Below are 25,729 nucleotides of genomic sequence, written 5' to 3'. Positions count from 1 at the left end.
AAGCATAATTGTTCATAAACTGCAGAGACATTGTCTATATACAAATCTCTTAAGTGTTTTAATCCAGTGTGTGTTCCAGACACTAAATACTGATAAATACGGATTGAGTGGGTAGAGAAAGATGATTATCATGTAGAGGTGCAACAGATAAAAGCTTCTCTGTCTTCAAAGTGCTTCCTGCATTGGTTCCATATTCAGAGTGATTGATGGACACTTGGATTAGATAGATAGATAGATAGATAGATAGATAGATAGATAGATAGATAGATAGATAGATAGATAGATAGATAGATAGATAGATAGATAGATAGATAGATAGATAGATAGATACTTTATTAATCCCAAGGGGAAATTCACATACTCCAGCAGCAGCATACTAAATTAAATTAAAGAGTGATAACAATGCAGGTATACAGACAGACAATATCTTTGTATAATATTAACGTTTAACCCCCCCGGGTGGAATTGAAGAGTCGCATAGTGTGGGTGAGGAACGATCTCCTCAGTCTGTCAGTGGAGCAGGACAGTGACAGCAGTCTGTCGCTGAAGCTGTTCCTCTATGTGGAGATGATACTGTTTAGTGGATGCAGTGGATTCTCCATGATTGTCAGGAGCCTGCTCAGTGCCCATCGCTCTGCCACAGATGTCAAACTGTCCAGCTCCATGCCTACAATAGAGCCTGCATTCCTCACCTGTTTGTCCAGGTGTGAGGCATCTCTCTTCTTTATGCTGTCTCCCCAGCACATCACCTTGTCTGTGTGTCATTTTCCTACTGAAGAATCAAATTGGAGTCAATCAGATGCCTCTCTGGTGGTATTTCGTCAGTCAGTCATTTGCTAACCTGCTTAGTCCTGATCTTCGCCAGCTCTTTTATAGAAAATCTGCATCCTAATTGAATCATATATTTAACATTTTGACTTCAGTCCAGGACAACTGCTGCCATTGTTCACAGCTTATGTCCTTATGTTTTTGTATTTGGAGATATTGGTTTTTGGCAGTAACTGTTCCAAGAAGGTCACTTCAGACAAAAATTTTCGAGAAGGATGTACTTGGGTTCCAGTGCTTTCAGTGGCTTAATAGCTGATAGCAGTGCTGAGCTTCATTTTGAGGGGTGTTCAGTTTGATGTATAGTATTTCTAGTGTGCTGCACTCTGTTGTCTTGGAGAACAACTGTGTTTCCTGTCCTCAGTCCTGCTTGTTACCTTGTACATCTTCAGAAGACCTTGGACAGTACATCTGAAATTCTACTTAGGAGCAACCCTGCCGATGCAGAAGGACCACTCTGTGTTCTGTTGCTGTGCTTATTCTTGCCATGATGTAAGAGTTTATGATTAAACTGTCAAATCTACAACTTTTAGTTTGGTTGTCTCTTATTTATTTTCAATTAAACTAAATGCCTGATGTTGAAATGGGTGTAGAAGGAATCAGTGAACTCCATTAATCATTTCTCATTATTACCTGTTTGGTTATCCTTTTTTAATTATCCACTGGAATAGATACCCACAAAGTGAATATTCAAAGAACATACAAAGGTTTCTCTGTAAAATGTAATTTTTTTGTGAAGTGGCTGTTTAGAAATGTGAAATATGCAAAGATTTGAAAATGTATTAAAAATCAAGAACTAAAATCTCTCATTCATATACCCATAAGTATTCAGACCTTTTGCCGTTTTATTCCACATTGTGGTCAGGTGCATTCTGTGTGCTTTAATTATCCTTGAGATATGTCCAGAACCTGATTGGTGTTCATCTGTGGCAAACTGAATTGATTGGACATCTCACACTGCATGTAAATACTAAAACTAATCCATGAAGTCCAAGGAACTTTGTGTAGATCTCCATTATCAATATGTGGTGAAACATAGAATAGGGCAAGTATATAAAACCATTTCTATAGTTTTGAGTGTTCCCAGGAGCACAACCAGGACTCTTCCTGGGTGTGGCATAGTGCAGAGGGTCTGTGGCATAATAATGAAGAAAAGAAAAAAATTGTGAGTGTAAAACATTGTTGCTCTCCATTGACAGTATAGTTTCATGGGAATGTCAAGTGGCTGCGGTTTGCACTAATTGCAGAATAGGGTAATTAATTAAGTATGTGCAGGTTTGTGATTTAAACCACCACCCCTCATTAGTCAAGAGAGGGCAGCACCTACACTACTACTTATAAAAGGCTGAGCAAAGGCAGAATAGGTTGTGAATTGGGAAGAAGAGAACAAGTGAAGGCAATCACGATAGTGAATTAAGGCTAGCTATGCTGAGAGATGAAAGGGAAGGAGACGCGGAATAGAAAAGGGCTGTGCTGTGTGAAGAAGAGAGTTCCCACAGAAAACAGGGTCAGTCCTGCTCTGCTGCAACCAGGGGGAGGGGAGATATTTTGGTTTGGGATCATTCTGCAGGTGCTGATGAGAGACCAAGCACCCAATGGTCACTATAACAGAGTTTCTGAAGTCCTCTCCTGAGATGGGAGAACCTATCGGAAGGATGACCATCTCAGAAACACTCCATCAATCGGGTGTTTAATGTAGAGTGGCAAAGTCTTGCTTGGGGTTTTTCAAACAGCATTTAAAGGACTGTGAGAGCACAAATTGAACTCTTTGGGAAGAACTCCAGGCACTAAGTCTGGCAAACACCAGGAACTGCTCAGCACTTGCCTAATAGCATCCCTACAGTGTAGCATGGTGGTTGCAACATAATGTTATAGGGTGCGTCTTAGCTGTGGGGACAGGAAGACTGGTCAGAATTGGGGGAACAATGAATTCAGTACACTATTACCTCAACACTTTCAGCATTTACACAATATATAATTTAAAATGCATTAAGAAAGGTTGTAAGGCCAGATAATTGCATGCTTTGTATCAACACAAGATAAATTTTAATTTACTACAAGCTAATGAAGATTTTATCAAATTAGTTTGTATACTTATTGATAGACTAATGCATCTCCATAGATATCTACAACTATATTTTGGGAGACATTTGGAACATGTTTGGAGGAAACATAATTTCAGTGCCTCACTAAGGAATAAATCACAATTTAGAAGAATTACTTCCGGTAATTCCAGTTGAGCGAACAAGGCATGACTGGTCGCCACTGCTCTCCAGTAACTTTTTAACTTTTTTTTTTGTTTTCTTTTTTAACTTTCTTACAATTAACTTTCAATCTAATGGACTAAGCAGCTGTTTTCATTTCGGGCAGATTTATTCGTCGAGTTTTATTTTTCAATCATTTAAAGCTAGACTGATTTCTAGCTTGACTGCTGATTTGGCTGTGTATGGACTATTTTTCAGCCTACCCCTGCCTTGACTTACCTGACTTTTGCTGAGTTGTCTGCGCCTTCGCTTAACCTGTGGACCGGTAGGATATATACTTGGTTCGTGTTTGTTTGATCCCTCCTGTCGCTTGCTGTCCAACCTGCAATGGGCCTGCATTAGTACTCAGCTGCCGAGCTACTCTGACTCCACTTTCACCTGTCCGAGTCTCTGCTGACTGGCCTATATCCCCTCCCAGACATCGTACTCCTCCCCCGTCGGAGATACATCCACCACAGCCGGAGTATCCAAGCTGACAGTTCGAAAATAATAAACTCCATCTGGTCCAGTTCTCAACGTCCTCCATGTAATTTAGGGAGAGTCGCTGACCACAGTGTGTTAGCCAGCCTAGCCCGGTCGGCTAACACCATTGTTAAATGCGATAACGCCATTGTCAACTTCAGTCTGCTGAACATCATTCAATCACGAGGAAGGGGCCTCTCATCCACGATCTCCTCACTGATCATAAGTTTGACTTTTTCTGTCTAAATGAGACATGGCAACAACCCCATGACTTTTCCAACCTTAACGAATCCACTCCCCCGGGGTTTGTTTACATCTCTCAACCCCGTGGCTCTGGCCGAGGTGGAGGTCTCGCGTTAATGTATCGTGAGAAATGGAAAGTCTTGCCATTGTCTGTCCCTGCCTTCAATTCTTTTGAATCTCTTGTATGTCAATTAAATGGACCTATTCCTACTATCCCTAAACCAAATAATGACTTTCTGAATGACTGTGCTGTTTTCCTTACACACTTATCTACTGTTTCACCAAACATAATACTTCTGGGGGATTTCAATATACATATGGATAATATCAATGTCCCTATTACTAGAGACTTTACATCCTGCCTTGAGAGATTTGGATTCCAGCAGCATACTGATGTTCCCACTCATTCCAAAGGACATATCCTGGACTTGATTTGCTGTTCTGGAGTTACCCCGCTTGATTGTACTGCAGATGAACTTCCCATAACTGATCACTTTCTTATTTCATTCAATGTTAAACTTGCACTTTCCAACACTAAGATTTCCTGTCTCATGTCTTTCCGTAATATTAAAAATATTAACTTAGACTCTCTTTCCTCTAGTATTGATTCCCTTATGGACACTTATAATTTATCCACTCCTGAAGAACTGGTCTCACACTATAACACTGGACTCAATGGTATTCTTAACTCTGTCGCTCCATTAAAAACTAGATCTGTTTCTTTCTCCTTTTCTGCTCCCAGGTTCACCCCTGAACTTCGGCTTTTGAAAGCCAAAGGCCGGCAACTTGAACGGTTATACAGTAATCCCTCCTCCATCGCGGGGGTTGCGTTCCAGAGCCACCCGCGAAATAAGAAAATCCGCGAAGTAGAAACCATATGTTTATATGGTTATTTTTATATTGTCATGCTTGCGTCACAGATTTGCGCAGAAACACAGGATGTTGTAGAGAGACAGGAACGTTATTCAAACACTGCAAACAAACATTTGTCTCTTTTTGAAAAGTTTAAACTGTGCTCCATGACAAGACAGAGATGACAGCTCTGTCTCACAATTAAAAGAATGCAAACATATCTTCCTTTTCAAAGGAGTCAGGAGCAGAGACTGTCATAAAGGCAGAGGAAAATCAATAGGGCTGTTTGGCGTTTAAGTATGTGAAGCACCGCGGCACAAAGCTGTTGAAGGCGGCAGCTCACACCCCCTCCGTGAGAGAGAGAGAGAGAGAGAGAGTTTTTCAGTCAAAAATCAATACGTGCCCTTCGAGCTTTTAAGTATGCGAAGCCCTGTGCAGCATGTCGTTTCAGGAAGCAGCTGCACAAAAGATAGCAACGTCAAGATAATCTTTCAGCATTTTTAGACGAGCGTCCGTATCGTCTAGGTGTGCGAACAGCCCCCCTGCTCAATCCCCATACGTCAGGATCACAGATAGTCAGCGCAAGAGAGAGAGAAAAGTAAGCAATCTAGCTTCTCAGCCATCTGCCAATAGCGTCCCTTGTATGAAATCCACAGGGCAAACCAACTGAGGAAGCATGTACCAGAAATTATAAGACCCATTGTCCGCAGAAATCCGCGAATCAGCAAAAAATCCGCGAACCAGCAAAAAATCTGCGATATATATTTAAATATGCTTACATATAAAATCCGCGATGGAGTGAAGCTGCGAAAGGCGAAGCGCGATATAGCGAGGGATCACTGTATAAAAAAACTGGACTCTTTGTTCGCAAAGAGATGTACAAAAACCATATACTTTATTACAAGGACTGTATTGCCCAAACTAAATCGAACTATTATACACTCATTATTTCCTCCAATGAAGGAAACGCCAAGTCATTGTTTTCATTACTTAACAATATCACTCAATCCCCGGATTCTTTACCTTCTCACCTTTATTCAACTGAATTTTGCAATTCCCTTATGTCCCTTTTTAATGAAAAAATCCAGATGATTCATCAGTCTCTCTGTACGGATTCCTCCAGTACTTCATTTGAATTTCACCCACTCATTTTCTTCTTTTCAGCTTCCTACTTTCTCAGAAATCTCAGATCTTGTCCGTAAGCTTAAGCCATCCACCTGTCAATTGGACCCCCTCCCTACAGTTCTAGTCAAAGCCTGCCTCCCCTCTCTGGTCCCCGTTATCTCTGCTATAATCCACTCTTCTCTCACTACTGGTACTGTTCCTTTATCTTTTAAAACTGCTGCAATAACCCCAATACTGAAAAAACTTGGTGCTGATCCGACTAATTTCAGTAATTTTCGTCCCGTTTCTAATCTACCCTTCATTTCCAAAATTCTTGAAAAAATAGTGGCTATTCAACTTCATTCTCATTTATCGCAAAATAATCTGCATGAACAGTTCCAGTCTGGTTTTTGTCCCCTCCACAGTACAGAAACGGCACTTATAAAAATTAGTAATGACCTCCTTATGGCAGCTGATTCTGGTTTAATTACTGTTCTCATCCTCCTTGATCTGAGTGCAGCCTTTGACACTATTTGTCACACTACTTTTCTCAATAGATTATCTTTGATTGGCATTACCCATTCTCCACTAGATTAGTTCAGATCCTACCTCTCAGGCCACACTCAGTTTGTTCAGCTTAAAACTTTCACATCCCAACCCACCGCTGTTACTTCAGGTGTGCCCCAGGGCTCTGTCCTGGGACCCCTCCTTTTCATTATTTACCTCCTTCCCCTTGGTAATATCTTTCGTAAATATGACATTAGCTTCCACTGTTATGCTGATGACACCCAGCTCTATCTCACTAGCAAACCTACTGCATCCTTTCCACCCTCCTCACTTACTGATTGCATAGCAGAAATCAAATCCTGGTTTTCTTCAAATTTTCTTAAATAGTGACAAAACTGAGGTTCTCCTCATTGGTATGAAATCATCATTATCCAAAGCTGATCATTTTTCATTTGTTATTGGTAATTCCTCTGTCTCCCCTTCCCCACAGGTTAAGAGTCTGGGTGTCATCCTTGACAGTACTTTATCCTTTCTGTCCCACATCACTAACATCTCCCGGTCTGCATATTTTCACTTGCGTAACATTAATCGTATTTGCCCCTCCCTCACTCTCCACACCACTGCTATCCTTGTTCACAGCCTTGTCACTTCTCGTCTGGATTATTGCAATTCCCTTTTCTTTGGTCTTTCTCGCAAATCTCTTTATAAGCTTCAACTGGTCCAGAACTCAGCTGCCAGCTTGAAAAAGTTCTGTTTTAACGATGTGTTTACATAGATTGTTGTAGACACGGACCACACATGTGTTCCAAATAACAATATAGTATTTATAAAAGGTGTCATTTTGCTTGACTTCTCACTCTATACAACTCTAAGCAACTGACACGCAGGTAAACAGACTTGAGCTGAGAAAACTGTGCGGCTGTGGGGGGATGTGATAGTAGGCTGCTTGCTGCTTATCAACACATTTACAGGACAAAAGACGCTGATGGAGAGATGCGAAGGGATTTAAGGTGGGACAGATCTATGATTTTTTTGCGTAGGCTTTGGTAATACTAGTGTTAAAGGGTACAGACAATGTCAGTGCAGGTATAGTTTGAACTTTTGACTAAAAGAGAACTGGAGAAACTTATTTTAAGGTTGCACTATTTATACAATGAATATGGGAGGGAGATGCGAAAGAATTTCAGAGAATAACAATGTAGTTGGAATTAAACTTTACTGGACATGAATAAAAACCAGCATATTTAAGGAATGATATAACACTTTGTACAAATCTGAATTTAACAAAAAATAGACACATTTAAGGGATGTATTACATAAAGTAAAAATGTCAAAGATTAGTATATTATGAGTAAATGAGTCGGACAAGCCATTGAAGCCCTTTGAAATCCACAATATTATAAATTCCCCCACAAAGCTGGAAAACTACATTTTCAGATGGCTATCCAGCAGAATCTTATTTAGGATGTGTACTAAATTAGGTGTGTTAATGTTAGCTATGTTTGAGAAAGCTATATAAAATATCATTGTACCAAAAGCACTAGGGCAGGCATCTGCTGCTGTTTTACCAAAGAAGAATAAAGATCATTTTAAATATGAATCCCACAGAAGAGTCTCTACTGATTAGTGATGTAAAGACACTGGTATATGCTTTAGGTAAAAAAACAGAGAAGGTGCTCTCTTCCATAATATCAAACTGAATTTATTAAACAGAATAGCCTCTGCCACTCTAGTATGCTTGTTGATCTTATACATCCTTCTTCCATCACTACCTCTACTAAAGGCAATTGTAACCCTCCCCCCACCTCCCCCCAAACTGGAGAGATCTATCCACTCTTTTCTGAGAGAACCATGACTTCAGACTTAGAGGTGCTGCTATTCATCCTGCTACTTCATACCTGAGCAAAGCACTCAAGTATGTGCTGAAGGGCACAGTTAGATGGGGCAAACACGGCAACATTATCTGCATAATGCAACAATACCACTGCTAGCTTTCCCAACTGGACACCCTTACATCCTCCGGTGTGCCTTGATATCCCATCCACAAGACCACAAACAGGAGTGGTGACAAGACACAGCCTTGTTGGAGTCTGACAGCTACTTTAGACAAATTCAGCTTAACACTGGAAGTCCCTGGAGTTTAAGATTTTTTTCAACCAATTGTTACAGTGCTAACGCTGCTCCATCACAGATTTGCACATTTGGCCCAGTGGATAAGCTACCACGTAGCAATCTCGAGGTAATAGATTTGAATCCCGCGTTGCCTCTGCATTTAGTCCTTTGAGTAGTGACCTTCTCTTATTATTATTAAAATTGTAGGCTTCAGGGATTCTACTGTTAACAGCCAGTATTCAGACACAGGTCTAACTGCATTCATACAGGGAAAGAATAGCATGCAAGAGCAGCCCCATTATCCCATACCCCCAGTTCTCTGTACAGCATCTAGAGGTGCCTATGTCTTTTTTGTGGCATGTAGAACTAAACACTACAGTCCAGAAACAGTCTCACTAACACATTATAGTGTTCAGCATTCCTTAATTTATGTTCTGAATATATTACAATTTAACCTTACACCTTTCTCAGTCTTTTTTTGATTATTGCACACCCCTCAGTTCTTTTGAAGAGCTCCCCATTTAACAGCTGCAAAGCTATATCAAAAGAAATCAGAATAATCACAAAAAGATCTGGATCTTCTGGTTCAAGGCTCTATTGCTCCTGTAAACTATCTTGACTGCAGCAGAGGCAGGTCCAAAACTGAACACGAATTCTAAACATTTTGTCTCTTATATGGTGGTGCAACTTGATGGGGAGACACTTAAAGTTCTGGGGAAGAGGAATAGAGGTTAGTTTGTGTGTCTCATCCAAATTCAACCCCGTTAAGATTCTTAAAAAGAGCGTTCAACACACTCCTATAGCGCTTGTACATTACAATGTAAATTGGAAGCAGCCGTTAGCAACATAATTTCTTCTATGATAACTATTTCTTATTTTTCTTCAGATAGTGTCACCTTTACAAATCTTGCCTGTAATATAAAAACACAACAAAAAGTAACATCTGCTAGCAACTTATTTGAAACAAGTATAAAAATTTCTTTGTTGTTCTAACCAATTAAATGTATTATATGTACCATTTGTAGTTTACACTTGAAAGTGAAGTATTTTATCACAATGAATACACATAAATATTCATTTCTCTTCTATAAGTTAGTGAAGAAAATGTATATATAGCAGTAGACAACAAATTGTACTTTAGAATACTGCTTCTGACACTTTGTTCTATTTGATGTACCTGTATTTTGTGATCTTCATTTGCTTGTGTGAATTTGGTTATTTTCTGCCTACTGTGATTCAAATCATCATCAACTGTATTTTCCATAAAATAATGTTTATGGAACATGCTATCTAATGGTAGTTTTTATTGTTGCAGTTGTCAAAATATTAAATATAACACTGTATACAGCTGTCATTGCTTCTTAAAATGATCCAGTTTTAAGAAATATTTAAAATTGGATAGGTTTTAACAAGTGTAAGCAAACAAGTACTGTATTTTTTCTATATCTTATTTTCTAAATTGCTTCTTATGCTAATATTCATTTTGGTGCAAAACTACAATTTTCTGCTGCCTCTAATAAGCACCCATTGTATTCAACTACTTTAGAAAACAATGTGAAGCCAGTAACATGTCTAGACGGTACTCACTTTCGCAGTCAAAGCCATTGCATGGCAAATTGGAGACTTCTATGTTTTGGTGCTTATTGTTTTATGGAAGATATGTAGTTGATGTTCACAATATTATAAGTAATGTTTCTTCATTGCAAGGGCTTCTCCCTGTTTACGTTATTTCAACAATAAAATGAAAGTCTTAACAGAATAAAATCTGCTTGTCAAAAAATAAGAAAGACAACTAACTGCTGTTTTCATATCACCTTCAATCACTCTGCCTCCTCATACTCCTCTAGACAGAACCAGCTTTATTAAAATCAGGTGTATGGAACACTGTGACATTGTTTCCAGAATAGAAAAGAAAGTTATATATATATACATACTGTATATATATATATATATATATATATATATATATATATATATATATATATATACAGTCATACAAAAAAGTTTGGGAACCCTTATTAATTCTTTGGATTTTTCTTTATTATTGGCTGAGCTTTCAAAGTAGCAACTTCCTTTTAATATATGACATTCCTTATGGAAACTGTAGTATTTCAGCAGTGACATTAAGTTTATTGGATTAACAGAAAATATGTAATATGCATCATAACAAAGTTAGACAGGTGCATAAATTTGGGCACCCGAACAGAGATATTACATTAATACTTAGTTGAGCCTCCTTTTGCAAATATAACAGCCTCTAGAAGCCTCCTATAGCCTTTGATGAGTGTCTGGATTCTGGATGGAGGTATTTTTGACCATTCTTCCATACAAAATCTCTCCATTTCAGTTAAATTTGATGGCTGCCGAGCATGGACAGCCTGCTTCAAATCATCCCATAGATTTTCGATAATATTCAAGTCAGGGGACTGTGACGGCTATGCCAGAACATTGTACTTCTCCCTCTACATGAATGCCTTTGTAGATTTCAAACTGTGTTTTGGGTCATTGTCTTGTTGGAATATCCAACCCTTGTGTAACTTCAACTTTGTGACTGATGCTTGAACATTATCCTGAAAAATTTGATGATATTGGGTTTTGATTACATCTTGACTGAAGAAGGGGCCTGAGTTGCCTCGAAAGCTTGCATATTGTAATCTTTTTAGTTAGCCATTAAAAGGTGTCATTTTGCTTGACTTTTCGCTACATTCATAATGGCTAACACGGTACAACACCCTAATACTACATGATATTGGGTCGAATTCATCTGACCCTCGATTTTAACAAGGGCCCCAGTCCCTGAACTGGCCACCCAGCCCCACAGCATGATGGAACCTCCACCAAATTTGATAGTAGGTAGCATGTGTTTTTCTTGGAGCATATATGTATGTGTGTATATATCTTCTTCTTCTTTCGGCTGCTCCCATTAGGGGTTGCCACAGCGGATCATCCAAAAATATACTGTGGAGGACGGCCAGGGTCTATGCCTGGTCAGGACGTCCCTTCTACTTATATTCCAGGGGAGCAGCCATGGACTCCTCAATACCTCCCCCGGGACGCTTGGTGGCAGCCTTCCTGGTTAATGATGCCTCAGTTTCCCACAGGGTTTCATGGGAGATGGAGTTCGTCCCAACCCTGTGGGGACCTGGGATGACCGCTAGGGGGCGAGGCAGAGATAGTTAAGCCCAGCTGGTCTAATCATGGGCCCCACACGGGAATGCAATTGGGAACAGGTGAGCAAGCACCAAGAGCTCTCCCGGGAGGGCCATAAAAGAAGACGTGTCCCACAGGTGAAGAAAAAGATTTATTTGTGTTGTGTTAAGTGCTTGTGGGACTGTGTTGGGCCTGTGGGACACGGGGAAGATGTGCTCCACGGCTGAAGAGAAAATAAAAAGATTTGTGTTCGATATATACGTGCCTCAGTGTGAATCTGTGCTGGGTCGGACGCTTATATAGCGCCTTATTCACAATACACATAGATAAATAGGTAGATAGATATATTTTTAAATAGTGGAATTACTTTGTTGTTTTGACATATAACACTGTTGTTGAAATATCAGCCTGCCAAAGATTACAAATAAACACACATGCCACAATTTGGTACTGTAAGTTTTTTTTTTATTTATTGTAATTGTGCCAGTTCAATAATATAAAGAGAGTAGAAAACAAAGGTGATTTAGCTGTGTAGAATTGAGTTTTGTTTTTTTCCTCACCATTCCTAATTTAGGAGCTCAAAGACCCATCTGCCCATCCATTCATTTTCTAACCCATTCAGCTACTTCAAGATCAAAGATAGCTAGTGCTTATTTGGCGCAAGGCGGAAACCAGTTCTAAGCAAAACACCAGCCCATTATAGGGCATTTGCTTACACACTTACTCATACTGGGCCTGTTTACAGTTGCCTGTTAATATAAAATGCATGTGTTTTTGGCAGAAGAACCATTGTACCATACAACAAATCTCAACAAGTACTGACAGAATATGCAGAATACACTCTGGCAGTAACTAGGCCATTACTTAAGCACATAACTGTGATGCTGTGAGGCAATAACACTAATCTGTGAGCAGATAATATATGTACAAAAATTGGGCAGTGCATGGATATTGCAAAAATAACTGCATATTTTTTATAATTTGTAATGATTGAAAATGATGTGTAGATGCTTTAATGGACCAAAAAGCTGACTAGAGTCATGCCTTTTTGCTTAGGGAATAGCATGTAATCTTTGAAATTGGACAGTATGTGGCTGATATTAATAACTGTTTAATAAAATCAATTGTATCTGTAAAAATGATGACAGGACAGTATATTTGTAAAAAAAAAAAAAGTTGAAAATTTGGTGTTCAGAAGTTTAATTCTTTACGGATTTGCTAAAAATGTGCAAAAAGTTCTCAAGTTTTACAGTGTCCACAGTATGTATTTAAAATGATGTCTGTGCTAGAGGGATTATAGTTTTTGCAAGGTGTGACAGAATTTACATATTTCAAAAGCACAGCCTATTACAAATAGTACAATTATTACATTTGATATTTGTGCCACTGTGGTGGGTTGGCACCCTGCCCGGGTTTGGTTCCTGCCTTGTGCCCTGTGTTGGCTGGGATTGGCTCCAGCAAACCCCCGTGACCCTGTGTTCGGATTCAGCGGGTTGGATAATGGATGGATGGATGGATATTTGTGCCACTGTGGTGGGTTGGCACCCTGCCCGGGTTTGGTTCCTGCCTTGTGCCCTGTGTTGGCTGGGATTGGCTCCAGCAAACCCCCGTGACCCTGTGTTCGGATTCAGCGGGTTGGATAATGGATGGATGGATGGATATTTGTGCCATAAGTAAACTAATTTAAATAATAATTTTGTATTATTTGAAAACGTTTGCATTCTTGAGTTTTGTGAGCCAAAAATCTTTTATCTTCAACTTCTTAAAACCACAGCAAAATTTAAGGCTATTAAACTAATGTAGTAAAAATAGGATATCATAGTATGGCACACCTTTAATTATTAGATATAAAGTTATTAAAATCTTCACATATGGTAAGAGTTCTTTTGGATCTTTTATACATCTTCACATCTTATGACATAAATTAAAAATGTTTTTAATGTTTTGGAATCCAGCAAATCATTTTCATTTTAAAGAACAAAATTTCTTCTTTACATAAACAGCATATTCCATGTTTAGTTTTTCTATGTGATAGTTGTGTTTGAAATAATTAGCCACTGATGACTCAAAGATATTATAAAAAAAATGACAATTGTTTAACTGTATAGGGCACATGTGAAATTATCTGGTAGGTGCCATTTTAATTCCTTGGGGAAAAAATATTACCATGCCCTGTCAGGAATACTCTGTATGATTTGGAACATGTTTATGATGAAAAGTACCATACATGTTCATGATTATTCTTCTCTAAATGGTGGAAGGTCACATTTCAACTCTTAAAAGATTTTTTTTTATCTTGTGCCTTGTAGAAGAACAGTAGGATCATCAAATTCTCCTGCTCATCTTTGGAAACCTCCTAGCCGCAGCTCCAGTATTAACAGTCTGTCTAGCAGCTATTCACAGGTATGATTTATGTTAGCTTGCCATTAATTTGGAATGTTTTCATTTGTGTGTCTGAAATATTATGGTTTTTATATGTTAGCATGTTAGCAGTGATATTATTAATTTTATGTTTTTGTAAAACATTTTGCATATATCTATTTATAGAAAAAATTCATGGACAGTTTTTATATATTCAGCTAGACTATTATATGATTTCATATGTAACTTAAGACATTCTTTCTGATAGCAAAATACCGTAGGAGACAGTGAGTGTATTTATCTTTCAAGGGTAAAATCTGAAAACAGCAAACCTCAAAGTAGCTATCTTAAAACTGCACACCACTGTTGGTCCAATTTCCTCTTTTTATTTCTTTGGAGAACCTAGCAACATTGAAACATATTATGATGCAAACTCAATCAACAGAAACTATTAAGTATTACTTTTGTTTAACATATACAGTATAATGACAGGCTCAGAAAATTAAGCCTATTTAGCCTTGAGCAGGAACTCTACTTGGGGCCCTATTTCAGTTCTTCAAAATTCACAAAGGCATTAGTAAAGTTCATCAAGCAGAATTCTTTTGATTTAATAGTTAGTTACATATTCATTGACACCAGAGTTAATAAAGGGGAAGGTATTTAAGACTGAAGCCAGGAAGCACTTCTTCTCACACAGAACTGTCATAATCTGGAACAAAATACTCAGTTATGTAGTTGAAGTCAAAACCTGAACAGCTTTTAAACAGCATCTGGGTGGGATATTGGAACAATTTAGCTATTAGCTAACCAGGTGAGTTTCATGGATTGAACGGTATCCTGCTGCTTGTTATATTCCTTATGTTGGTATGACAAGAAATACCAGTACTGTATCATTAAAAAAGATATGATACTGCAAATGGTAAAGAACTAAAAATGTATTCTTAGTGAAGCTACACTTTCATCTAAAAACATTACCTTTCTTGCCAACACTGGTGCTTACACATGACTCCAGGCACTGTTCACTCACTTCTTCCTCAGATAACTTCATATACACACTTTTCATAAGACCAAACATTTCAGAGTTTTCAGAACATTTTCCCTGCTTCTTTTCTTTCTTTCCCCTTGAGCTAGATTAATTAAAGCAATATGAATTTAAATTCACATAAAAGCCACAGAACCAGAAGAAGGATACTGAACTCTTGATCCCTGAAACTTGTAAGAAATTAACCTCCATCATTTATTTGTGAAAATCAGAAACTTAAACTTGGCTTAAAATTGTGTTTTATTTTCCTTTGTATAGCATTTTATATACAGACATGGGCAATTTTAATTTTTCTACAATCCTTCTGTTTATCAGCAAATTATTTTTTTCCTGGTTCATAAAAAAGTGTGGTTCAGTTATATTGATTTTCAGTCTAAAGCTGGAACCTGTATCTACTTGGAGATGTATGATAAGGTATTATACAGTATGTACATTACTGATAGTCTTGCTAATTGTTGGCTTTGCCTAAAGGGAGGTTAACATACTTAATTGCATAACACAAATATCTTATCCTGTGTATAACTTTTATCCAGTATAGGTGTGTTAGTAAACGGAAATAATTGTTTTACCTGGGAAGGACCTGTATAACTAAAATTGGAGCTTTATCAGGAAGATTCAAAAACCTTTGATTACAGAGGAGCAAACACTGCTATTTATCCTGACTTCAAATATAAAATAATTTCATATGTTAACCTGAGAATGGCTAATCATTGTTTTCAAAGCAATTTATAGTGCTGGGGCTGCTTTATTTTTTAATTTATAGAAGTGATTCAGATAAAAATATAAAGTTTCACTTATGAGGGTATTAATGGAGTGAAGATGACATCTTTTGTATGAGGATTGCTGGTGTGAGTGTTTTGAACTTAAAGACAAAATACATAAAATTTAAAAACAAATAGGGTTTAACACAAGTAATAATCATCATGATCTGTGTAATCACTCAGTGACAAGCAAAATTATTTCTATTAAGCTGTGAAATTTGATCAGAATTATTGGAAATTGTTACTTTTTATGTACAAATATTACTGTAGTGTTTAATATTTCTTTATTTAAATTGATTGTCTTTATAGGCTAATGAATTTCCTTCAAGTCCTGATTTCAACAACAGTTTATTGAGCGAGCCAGTAAGTGTGATTGATGAATTACGACTTGAGCTTGATCAGTCTGAACTGAAGCAACAGAAGCTTCAAGATCTGGTTCATCAACTACAACTGGAGAAAAAGGAATTGGAAGAAATTGGCAAACACAAAGACAATACTGCAAATATTGAAGATATAAAGATTTCTACTGCATTACAAGAGAACTCAAAATTAAAGAAACTGGTTGAAGATCTTAAAAAACAGCTCAGTGATATGCAGGAATGCAGCAAGATGAACTCACGTGAAAAACAGTACCAAGAAACTATTACACACCTTGAAATAAATAATCAGGAACTTTTGAACAAGTCAAAAACAATAAACCAAGAGCTAGAATATTTTAAAAATTCTCAGACACTAAAGGATAATTTAAATGCTGATCTGGAGACTAAGCTCTGTAGAGCAGAACAAAAAAACTTAGAACTTCTGGATAAACTAGAGTCATTCCTAAATCAGAAAGGGCAGGAAGCATCTAGCCAGTTTGACACTGCACAGAAGATCCATGAACTTCTAACTGATCTCAATGAAACTGAGAAAGAAAAGACTGAACTACAGAAAGAAACCAATGAACACAGGAATCTCAGTGAAAGACTAACTGATGATCTTAAGCAAAAAGAGGACATGTTGCAAAAAACAGAAATAAAGCTGTCCAGTCTCACAGCAGCATTTGAAGCTCAAGAAAGGCAGTTAGCTATGGAAAATGAGGATTTAAAAAAAGCTATGGAAAAGCATCAAGGGGCTTTAGCAGTAAAGGAAAAGGAAGCTAGCAATTTACAAATGCAGCTTCAGGATTTGCAAAAGCATGCTGATATGATAGAAGGGCAGTACTATGATAAGGAAAAATCACTCAAGGCAGTGTTAGAGGAGCAGAGAGAAAAAAATGGAAATCTGGAAGGGCAGATAGAGACCCTCACAGAAGACCTAAATACCAGAAGAAAAGATTTGTGCAGTATCACTAAAAACTGCAAGAATGTAGAAGAGCGTAACATGATATTAAATAATGAAAAATCCAGTTTAACTGAACAAATTACAAAGCTAAAACAAAGCATTAAAGAATGTATGATTAGTTTAGAGCAACATAAAAGTGAATGTACAAATTTAAAATCAGAAAATGAAAAACTTGTGCAGGAGACAAAGAAATTGAAGGAATCAAATAAGGATCTTAAAGAGGTTAAAGCATTACATGATAATGAACTAGCAAGCTTGAGAGCATCAGAGAAACATTTGAGGAAACAGATAGATGATGCTTTGGTTACAGTGGATGAAAAAGAAGTGAAACTTAGAGAAGAAAATAAAAACTTAGATGAAAAGTATCAGAAAGCTTTAATGCAAATTGAAGAGTTAAAAGAAATGTTAAAGAATATGGAAAATGAAAATAATGAACAAAGGAAACAGAATATCGATCTAAAAGACAATTTGTCCTTTCTTCAAATACAGCATGACAATACTAAACAGCACATTTCAGACCTAGAAAATGAAATTTCTGTTTTAAAAATGAATGAAAATGTATTGGAACAGAAGTTGCAGGCAAAGCTTGCTTTGTTAGATGAAAGTGAAAAAACAAGGGAAGAGGTTTTGTGCAAAATGGACAAACAAAGGAAGGAGTATCAAAGAGAAAAGGAGAATCTGGAAAGTGTTTGTCAGCAGCAGTCAAAAGTAGTTGAACATTTAACATCAGAGAAAGTTTCCTTAGAGAAGGAGCAACTACAACAGTCAGAAAATCAGGCCAAGAAGGTTCAGGATTTAGACTCACAACTGACAATTACTCAAAGTCAGTTAGAGGTAAATTTCAGTGAAATAACAAGATTGCAAACAGATGTGATTGAACACAGAGCAAAGCTTCAAAAATCACTTGAAGAAAATGCACAAGTACAAGCAAAGTTGGATATCACTGAAACATCTCGGGAAGAATTTAAAACTTTAACTGAGCAGCTGAAGATGGAAACTGAGTCACTTACAAGAAACCATATCCAAGAACTAATGGAATACAAGGAGAAAAATGAGATGCTCTCAAAAGACAAGGAAGCTTTAATTCAAGACAAAGCTGAATTAGAAGCTATAGGTATAGCTCTTAAAGAGCAGATGAAGGTGATTAAGGAATACTCTGAAAAGTCAGAGTTAGAAAGTACAGAGAATAAAGATCTGCTACACAGAGCCAATACAGAAATGGCTGAACTTGGTATTCAGATTTGCACAGTCACTTCTGAAAAAGAAGAAGCTGAGCAAAAAATAACAAGTTTTGTTCATCAGCTTGCGAGTCTGAAAGAAAGCACAGATAAAGAAGTAGGAAAGTTAAATGCCAGTTTAGCTGCTGTAACAATGGAAAATAAAAGTCTGAAAGAGGAGCTCATACAATGTGAAAAACTGGCAGCAACTACCATGGATTTACAGGAAAAACTGGAAAAAGCAGAAAAAAATGTGGAAAGCATTCAGATATCAAGCAGTGAGGAGATCATTGCTTTGAAGTTTCAAATGAGCAGCGAGATAATAAATTACCAAAATAAAATTAAGGTAAATATATTTAAAATTATGTTTATTCTCCGAGAGTGCAAAATGTCAGAAGGCTGTATTTTTATTATTATAGCTCTGTTAAAGTTAAATATTTTAAATTATTCAGTATGTATCTAACAAAGCTGCAGTTCTTTTCATCTGTTGTATAATGTACATTATGTTTTTGCAGCTCTTTATGTAAGGTAAACATGCTTTGTCAACAATATGTCTTCTAGTTGGAGTCAAATTTCACTTTCCATTTTTAACTTTGTCATTGGGTTAACTCTATAGGCTGGAAAAAAAAATCATGAACTGACCCTTGAAAGGGTGTATATCTTTTTTTGGTGCAATAGGACTGCCTTTATAGAACTGTATTGTTGACTTACATTTTGACGACTACATTGTAACTACATTTACTTTGGATTTACAATTACAGAAAGATAATATTTAGGGATTAATGCACTTCATTGCACTGCCATCGTACTGCTTTTGCAGTTACTACTTTTCCGTTTATTTATTTATTTATTTATTTTGTATTATTCATTCTTCCACTTGTAATTCCCTCAAAACAAATCAAGCACAAAGTCATGAAATTCACATAAGAATCAAATACTGTGGCTCTATATTCAATTTTTAATGGCAGAGATGGAAGCATAATTGAATGATTTTTGATTTTGTATGTATTGGATTTATTTCTGAGTTCCTACTTCAAGCTGGTACAGTTATCTCTAAAAATTTCTATTTTCTTACTAATTTTATATTTTTTATAGTATTATTTTGCAAGACTGATGTTTTGCCTCCTAACAAAACAGTGGAGGGTGGTAGAACATTGGAATTTAATACATGTCACTGAAAAAGATAGATGATCACTATGATGTCAGCTTTGTTTTAATTTTTTGTGTAGTTTGGCTTTATACACAAATATAGTAGCATTCTTATAACTAAAGAAAGCTTCTTAATTTCAAGGAAACTTAACCTGTCTGTTTTCATGCTTGTGTGTACATTGTATAACGTTTGACGAGATCTTTTCTGTGAACATAGTGTAATTGGAGGCTCCCTGCAATGGGACATCTACATCAAGCTTTAAACAGAAACATCTAAGAAGGAGAAAAAAAGTAATGGAGCACATGCTTATTGTTTAATTTTAAACCGAGGTCTCTTTACTTAACCGATATGCTTAATACAGCTAGCTTTCTTTCTAAAAATTACAAAGGCAAATATGTTAAAAACAAATAACATCAATAGAAAAAAGAAAAAATAAGTAGGTGTAACCATGAGATAATTGAATCAGAGATGCCTGATATAAAGTTAGGTAAAAAAAAAAAAACAAATATATGAAAAGTAATAATTGAAACATTTAATTTCTATTGATTTTTTTGCATCACCCCCCCCTTGAAAAATGTCAGTGTCTTTTATCATTTTTGTTTTACTAATTGGAACCATATTGTCATTCATAGACAAATACTTAAGATATATTTTGGATTTCCTGTTTTGTTCCCATTTTACTTCACTTTTTGCTTCTTTTGATCTGGTTGGATATGGATATCATTTTTCTTTTTAGTTCTATTTAGACCACAGGTATTCCTTTGTGCATGTGCCATGGATTTTAATTTTATTTTTAATATGTGTATGAATTTGTTTGTTGATGTACTGTATATACGTAACATTTAAATATCCTGTGAGTTTTTGCATGTTTTTTTCCCATGGATGTTATTGTTGTGTCCTTATGGTTGATGCATTATGCTGTATGGTTAATTGATGTCTAAATATTTGTGTTTATTGCTGAACATAATATATTATGAGTATTTGAGTTGGTATTAAGTTTTGAAGATTTTATCATTGCTTTTTTATTTGATGTTGATTTAAACTGGTAGTTTGCACTGATTATTTGATGAGTTCACAGGTGTCACAGTCAAAACACATTGCTCTAATCCAGTCATCCTCTTATGTCCCTCTTTCTTTGTGGTTTTTGTTGCATTTGTTCATTGGGCATTGTAGCCCTTATATTCATCTTTCTTTGTGGTTCTTGTTGCCTTTGTTCATCAAACATACCATACCTCTTGTGTACTTTTAATGACACTGACACTGGACACCAGATTTATATATATATATATATATATATAGAGAGAGAGAGAGAGAGAGAGAGAGAGAGAGAGAGAGAGAGAGAGAGAGAGAGAGAGAGAGAGAGAGAGAGAGAGAGAGAGAGAGAGAAGCAATGCAGTAGATTAATATATCTAGAGAGAAGCAATGCAGTACATTAATTGATTGATTGTGAATCTACATGTAAGAACAATAAAGTTTTTTTTTTATTTTGGGATGTTACATTAGCATTGTGCAAATTCATTTTAAAATTTAACTTAATGTTAGATAGCACATTTCTTTTTGAAGCAAACAGAAAATGTCAGCAATGGGAATATTGGAATATTCAATGGGAATACTCTTAATATTATAATATTCTTTGTATTATATTCAAAAAATTATTTTTTAGAATTGTATTTACTTAGTAAGAATGTAACATCAAACAACCGTTAAAAGATTGTTCTTAATGACAACCTGTAATCTTTGAAAGATGGTAATATCTGAAACGACAATTATTTGTAAAGTGTTATGGTATATCCAGTCTCCTATCAATACTGAATTATGCAACCGTTTGCATAATTGTAAAACGTAATTAAGTATACTCTAGATTAGTGGTACTCAAAGTATTTTGGACTGAGGACTACTAAGTTGCTAAATACTTATATAACAGTGGATCACAACATCTCCCAGATTTATTTTACAAAATGCATTTATGTGAAAATTCTATGATTCAAATCCAGCATTGCTATAGTTGCATTTCAAAGTCCCAGATTTCAGCCAGTGATCCATAATACCACTTTAGTCATGAATATTTATTAATATCATGCAGCCTTCTACCAAGAGTGTGTACCTGTCTGGCAGCATGACGGTGTCCAGCACTGCCTGATATTTTGGCAGTGGGGATGAGAGTTGGTGGTGGGTTGGGCAAACAGTAGCTGAGCCAGAAGGTGTGGAATTGAAGCAAAAGTTATTAACATCTAGAAGAATGTTAGTTGGGTGTACTCTGCAGTTTTATAGATCCATTTCTTAAGTATCTAAGTATATTGATTTAATAGCTCCAATGTCAGCTACTAACCTTGATTGTTACATATAAATGCCTGAGCAAGAACGAGTGCAAAGCAGACTAGCATATCTGAGGAATATAAAAGTCAGTTTGCCCTTAGAACTGTCAGCTAACAAACCACTTGCATTACACTTGAAAGACCACTGCTGGTCAATGGACCACACTTTAAGAACAGCTGCTCTAGAAATAATAATTGCTGTAACTATAGATAGAATTTATAATAGTTTATTTTTATCTTTACTAGGAGCTAAGTGAAGAATTAGAACATACCAAAGATCATCTGAAAGAAGAGAAAAAGAAATCCTTAAGTTTGGATGCAGAAATGTCAGAGTTAAAGGTAAGTAATACTGCATGTTAAAGTTTTATTGACAAAAAAAATAATTCCTTTTTTAAAAATAACACATTGAAATATAATAATAACTAGTTACAATAATGTATTCAAATTACTTTAACACTAGAATTACCAGAGTCTACGAGAAAACTCGTAGATCCTGCCCACCTTAAAACCGTTCTCACCTCTCTTTTGTCTTCTAAATGTGCCGATTAACACAAGCAGCAAGCAGCCGGCTATTCCTTCCCCCACCGCTGCAGAACATTCACTAAGTTTTCCCAGCTCATGCTTTGTTTGATTATCTGGGAGTGACTGAAGTGCTGGAGTTTTAGAGTGGAAATAATAGATCGCTATTTGGAACACACGCAGTTCATGTGTGTTCCGTTTCTACAGTAACCTGTGTAAACACATTTTTAAAACAGAAACGTTTTTCATATTTTAGTAGTAAATGACAAAATGTAGGCATAAACTATATAATGTATGAAGCCTGAAGTCCAAAGATCAAGTAAACACTTTTACAAAAGGTTCAAGGATGTTACAACAGCTTCCGTGGCGTAGCGGTAAGATTTGCTGACTTGTAATCAAGAGTCTCCGGTTCGATCCCCACTCACTCCTATATTTGCCATTTTCAGTAGTGAGCTCCTCTTTTTGTTAACATTATATGGTACACACATACATTTGGTTTGCGTCTGTAACACACGGTGTGCATTTATAGGACTTGTAAAAGTTACCGTTTTTTTTACTTTTATTTTCTCTAAATCACGATCACGATACATACTACCGTCCCGACCCCCCCCCCCCCCCACCCCCCCCCCCCCCCCCCCCCCCCCCGCCCCATGGGATCTGATTCTGTTAATTTTTATTTGAAACGGAATAACGGGAGATGTGAGTGGTGTTTTGAGACAGTTGGACAAAGCTGACACACAAACGCTGGTGAATCACTTTCTTCGTATCTCACCGTCACTTGATTTTTTTTTATTCAGTTTTATTGAGTGTTCCTGCTCATGCTGAATTAGTGTGCACTTTATGGTGTATGATGTCAAAAAAAAAAAAACAAACACAGACGTAGGTATATATGATATTTGGAATTATTTGTTTTATGACCTGTATAGTACATTTCGGAAAACCTTGTGGCACAGATGCAACATTATTCATATTATTCATATTCATTCGCATAACATCTTGCAGTATGTAATCAGTGACTGCGTGTTTTTTTTCCCCGATCTTGCCAGTCCCCACATGTTGCTGTATGCTGTTTCTTTTGTACTCCAGGACATGCAGAGGATAGAATAGTACAGAGCAGTAACTTCAGCGCTATATGCAATCATCAGATTCAAATGTTAACTGTTCATACACACGCAAGGATAGTCTTTCCTACATTTACAGCGTGTGTACCTGTTACAATGTACACGCTTCTCTCTATGCTGTCGTTCCTATTACACACCTGAAAGAAAGAGACAATATATGTGAAAACATCATCGCACTAATGCAATATTATTTGAAAACGAACAGTGTCAGATTGGTGTGGATTTATGCTGGCGCTATTACTGAAAGAAAAAAAAAAGATCAACATGTGCGTTGATCCTGCAGCACTGAATAAGCTCACACGCTCTAACATCCCCCACCCCCGAACTGACTCTAAGAAACAGCGGAAGTACAGACGCAAACCAAGTGTGATCAAGAGTCCCCGGTTCGATCCCCACTCACTTCTATATTTGCCGTTTTCCGTAGTAAGCTGCTCTTTTTGTTAATATTATACATTACACACATACACTTGGTTTGCGTCTGTACTTGCGCTGTTACTTAGAGCAGCCGGCTATTCCATCCCCCACCACCACTGCAGGATCAACGCACATGTTGATCTTTTTTTTCTTTCAGTAATTTTTTGCTTCCAATCTGCCTTTGCTGAATTGTTGAGCTTTTCACAGTTTTTTATTCAATCAAGAAGGTAGAAGCATTTTGTAAATTATAATAAACTTTTCGTTATTTTTATTATCTCACACATCTAATATGTTTTCTCACTCTGGAAAATTAAAGGTTAGGCTCATTTTAGGTTTGTTTTGACTATCTGCCACATGGCGTGGCTAATTATATATGCATTTGTTCTGTATGTGCAATTAACCACAGCGGCAAGTTGTGATGAGTGTATAGGGATCAGCTCTATATACTCTGATGAAGTGCTCATAATATTGTTAGTTAATTGATTTTTTTTTTTCTCCCCAGTAGCATGCGAGGGTTCCCCTGTATTGATCATCATGCATGTGCAAAATAGATCAGGCAGCAACATAAAACATGAGGTGGAGTAAGCTTATGGTATGCATGCATGCAGGCTTCACAAAGCATCTTGGGTGACTGGAAAAACAATTTGTCTAAGCCAGCCACACGGCGAATTACCTGGAAAATAACTAGCAACACAGGTCACTGGTTAACATGACTGTAACACCTCTGCTGTTTTGATCAATATCCACTGCCTGGGGAAATTCTTTGGATTTAGCTGACACCTCTACAGTTTACATGATGACTCTAGAATCAGCATGCTTTATGTGTACTAGGGCATTGTCTATCATACATAGATTGTATGCATGGTGACCTTTCACCAAAGTTTTGTGTGGGTTTTCTTCTGGGTGCTGTGGTTTTCCTCCTACATCCTAAAGACAGGTTTGTTTAGTTAAGTGCTGACTTGAAATTGCTCGTGTATGAGGAAGTGTGAGCATATGCATGAATGTTCCATACCATAGATTACTATATACATCATTGTTGGTGTACTGTGTTTCACCAAGTCCTTTTGGAATAAGCTCTTGCCTTTGTGGATTTGAACTTGATAGATTAAAAAAAATGTGTAGATGGAGGCCACTGTCTATGCATAAGCTCTTGCCTTTGTGGATTTGAACTTGATAGGTTAAAAAAATGGTATAGATGGAGGCCACTGTCTATGATAGATAGATAGATAGATAGATAGATAGATAGATAGATAGATAGATAGATAGATAGATAGATAGATAGATAGATAGATAGATAGATAGATAGATAGATAGATAGATAGATACTTTATTAATCCCAATGGGAAATTCACATTCTCCAGCAGCAGCATACTGATACAATAAAATAATATTAAATTAAAGAATGATAATAATGCAGGTGAAAAACAGACAATAACTTTGTATAATGTTAAAAGTTAACGTTTACCCCTCCGGGTGGAATTGAAGAGTCGCATAGTTTGGGGGAGGAACGATCTCCTCAATCTGTCAGTGGAGCAGGACAGTGACAGCAGTCTGTCGCTGAAGCTGCTCTTCTGTCTGGAGATGATACTATTTAGTGGATGCAGTGGATTCTCCATAATTGATAGGAGCCTGCTGAGCGCCCTTCGCTCTGCCAAAGATGTTAAACTGTCCAGCTCCATGCCAACAATAGAGCCTGCCTTCCTCACCAGTTTGTCCAGGTGTAAGGCGTCTTTCCTCTTAATGCTGCCTCCCCAGCACACCACCGCGTAGAAGAGGGCACTCGCCACAACTTGTCTGATAGAACATCTGCAGCATCTTATTGCAGATGTTGAAGGACGCCAGCCTTCTAAGGAAGTATAGTCGGCTCTGCCCTTTCTTGCACAGCGCATCAGTATTGGCAGTCCAGTCTAATTTATCATCCAGCTGCACTCCCAGATATTTATAGGTCTGCACCATCTGCACACAGTCACCTTTGATGATCACAGGG

General features: G+C 37.0%; 1 protein-coding gene across 2 annotated transcripts in view; it reads left to right on the top strand.

Annotated features, from left to right (window-relative positions):
* The window catches only part of fyco1a (FYVE and coiled-coil domain autophagy adaptor 1a), a 600,194-nt gene that overhangs the window by 69,198 nt on the left and 505,267 nt on the right, over window positions 1-25,729 (top strand). For both annotated transcript variants that reach the window (XR_007935327.1, XM_028804043.2), the window contains exons 8-10: window positions 13,829-13,922; window positions 15,993-18,569; window positions 21,935-22,027. Coding sequence is in view for 1 of the 2 variants with exons in the window: in XM_028804043.2 (XP_028659876.2) it covers window positions 13,829-13,922; window positions 15,993-18,569; window positions 21,935-22,027 (2,764 nt within the window). In the remaining variant the exon portion in view is untranslated. The remainder of the gene's footprint in view (window positions 1-13,828; window positions 13,923-15,992; window positions 18,570-21,934; window positions 22,028-25,729) is intronic.

This window comes from Erpetoichthys calabaricus, chromosome 6 (assembly GCF_900747795.2).
Source record: "Erpetoichthys calabaricus chromosome 6, fErpCal1.3, whole genome shotgun sequence".
NCBI lineage: Eukaryota > Metazoa > Chordata > Cladistia > Polypteriformes > Polypteridae > Erpetoichthys > Erpetoichthys calabaricus.
The sequence above is the reverse complement of the archived record's forward strand: the minus strand, read 5'-3'. Positions and strand labels throughout refer to the sequence as shown.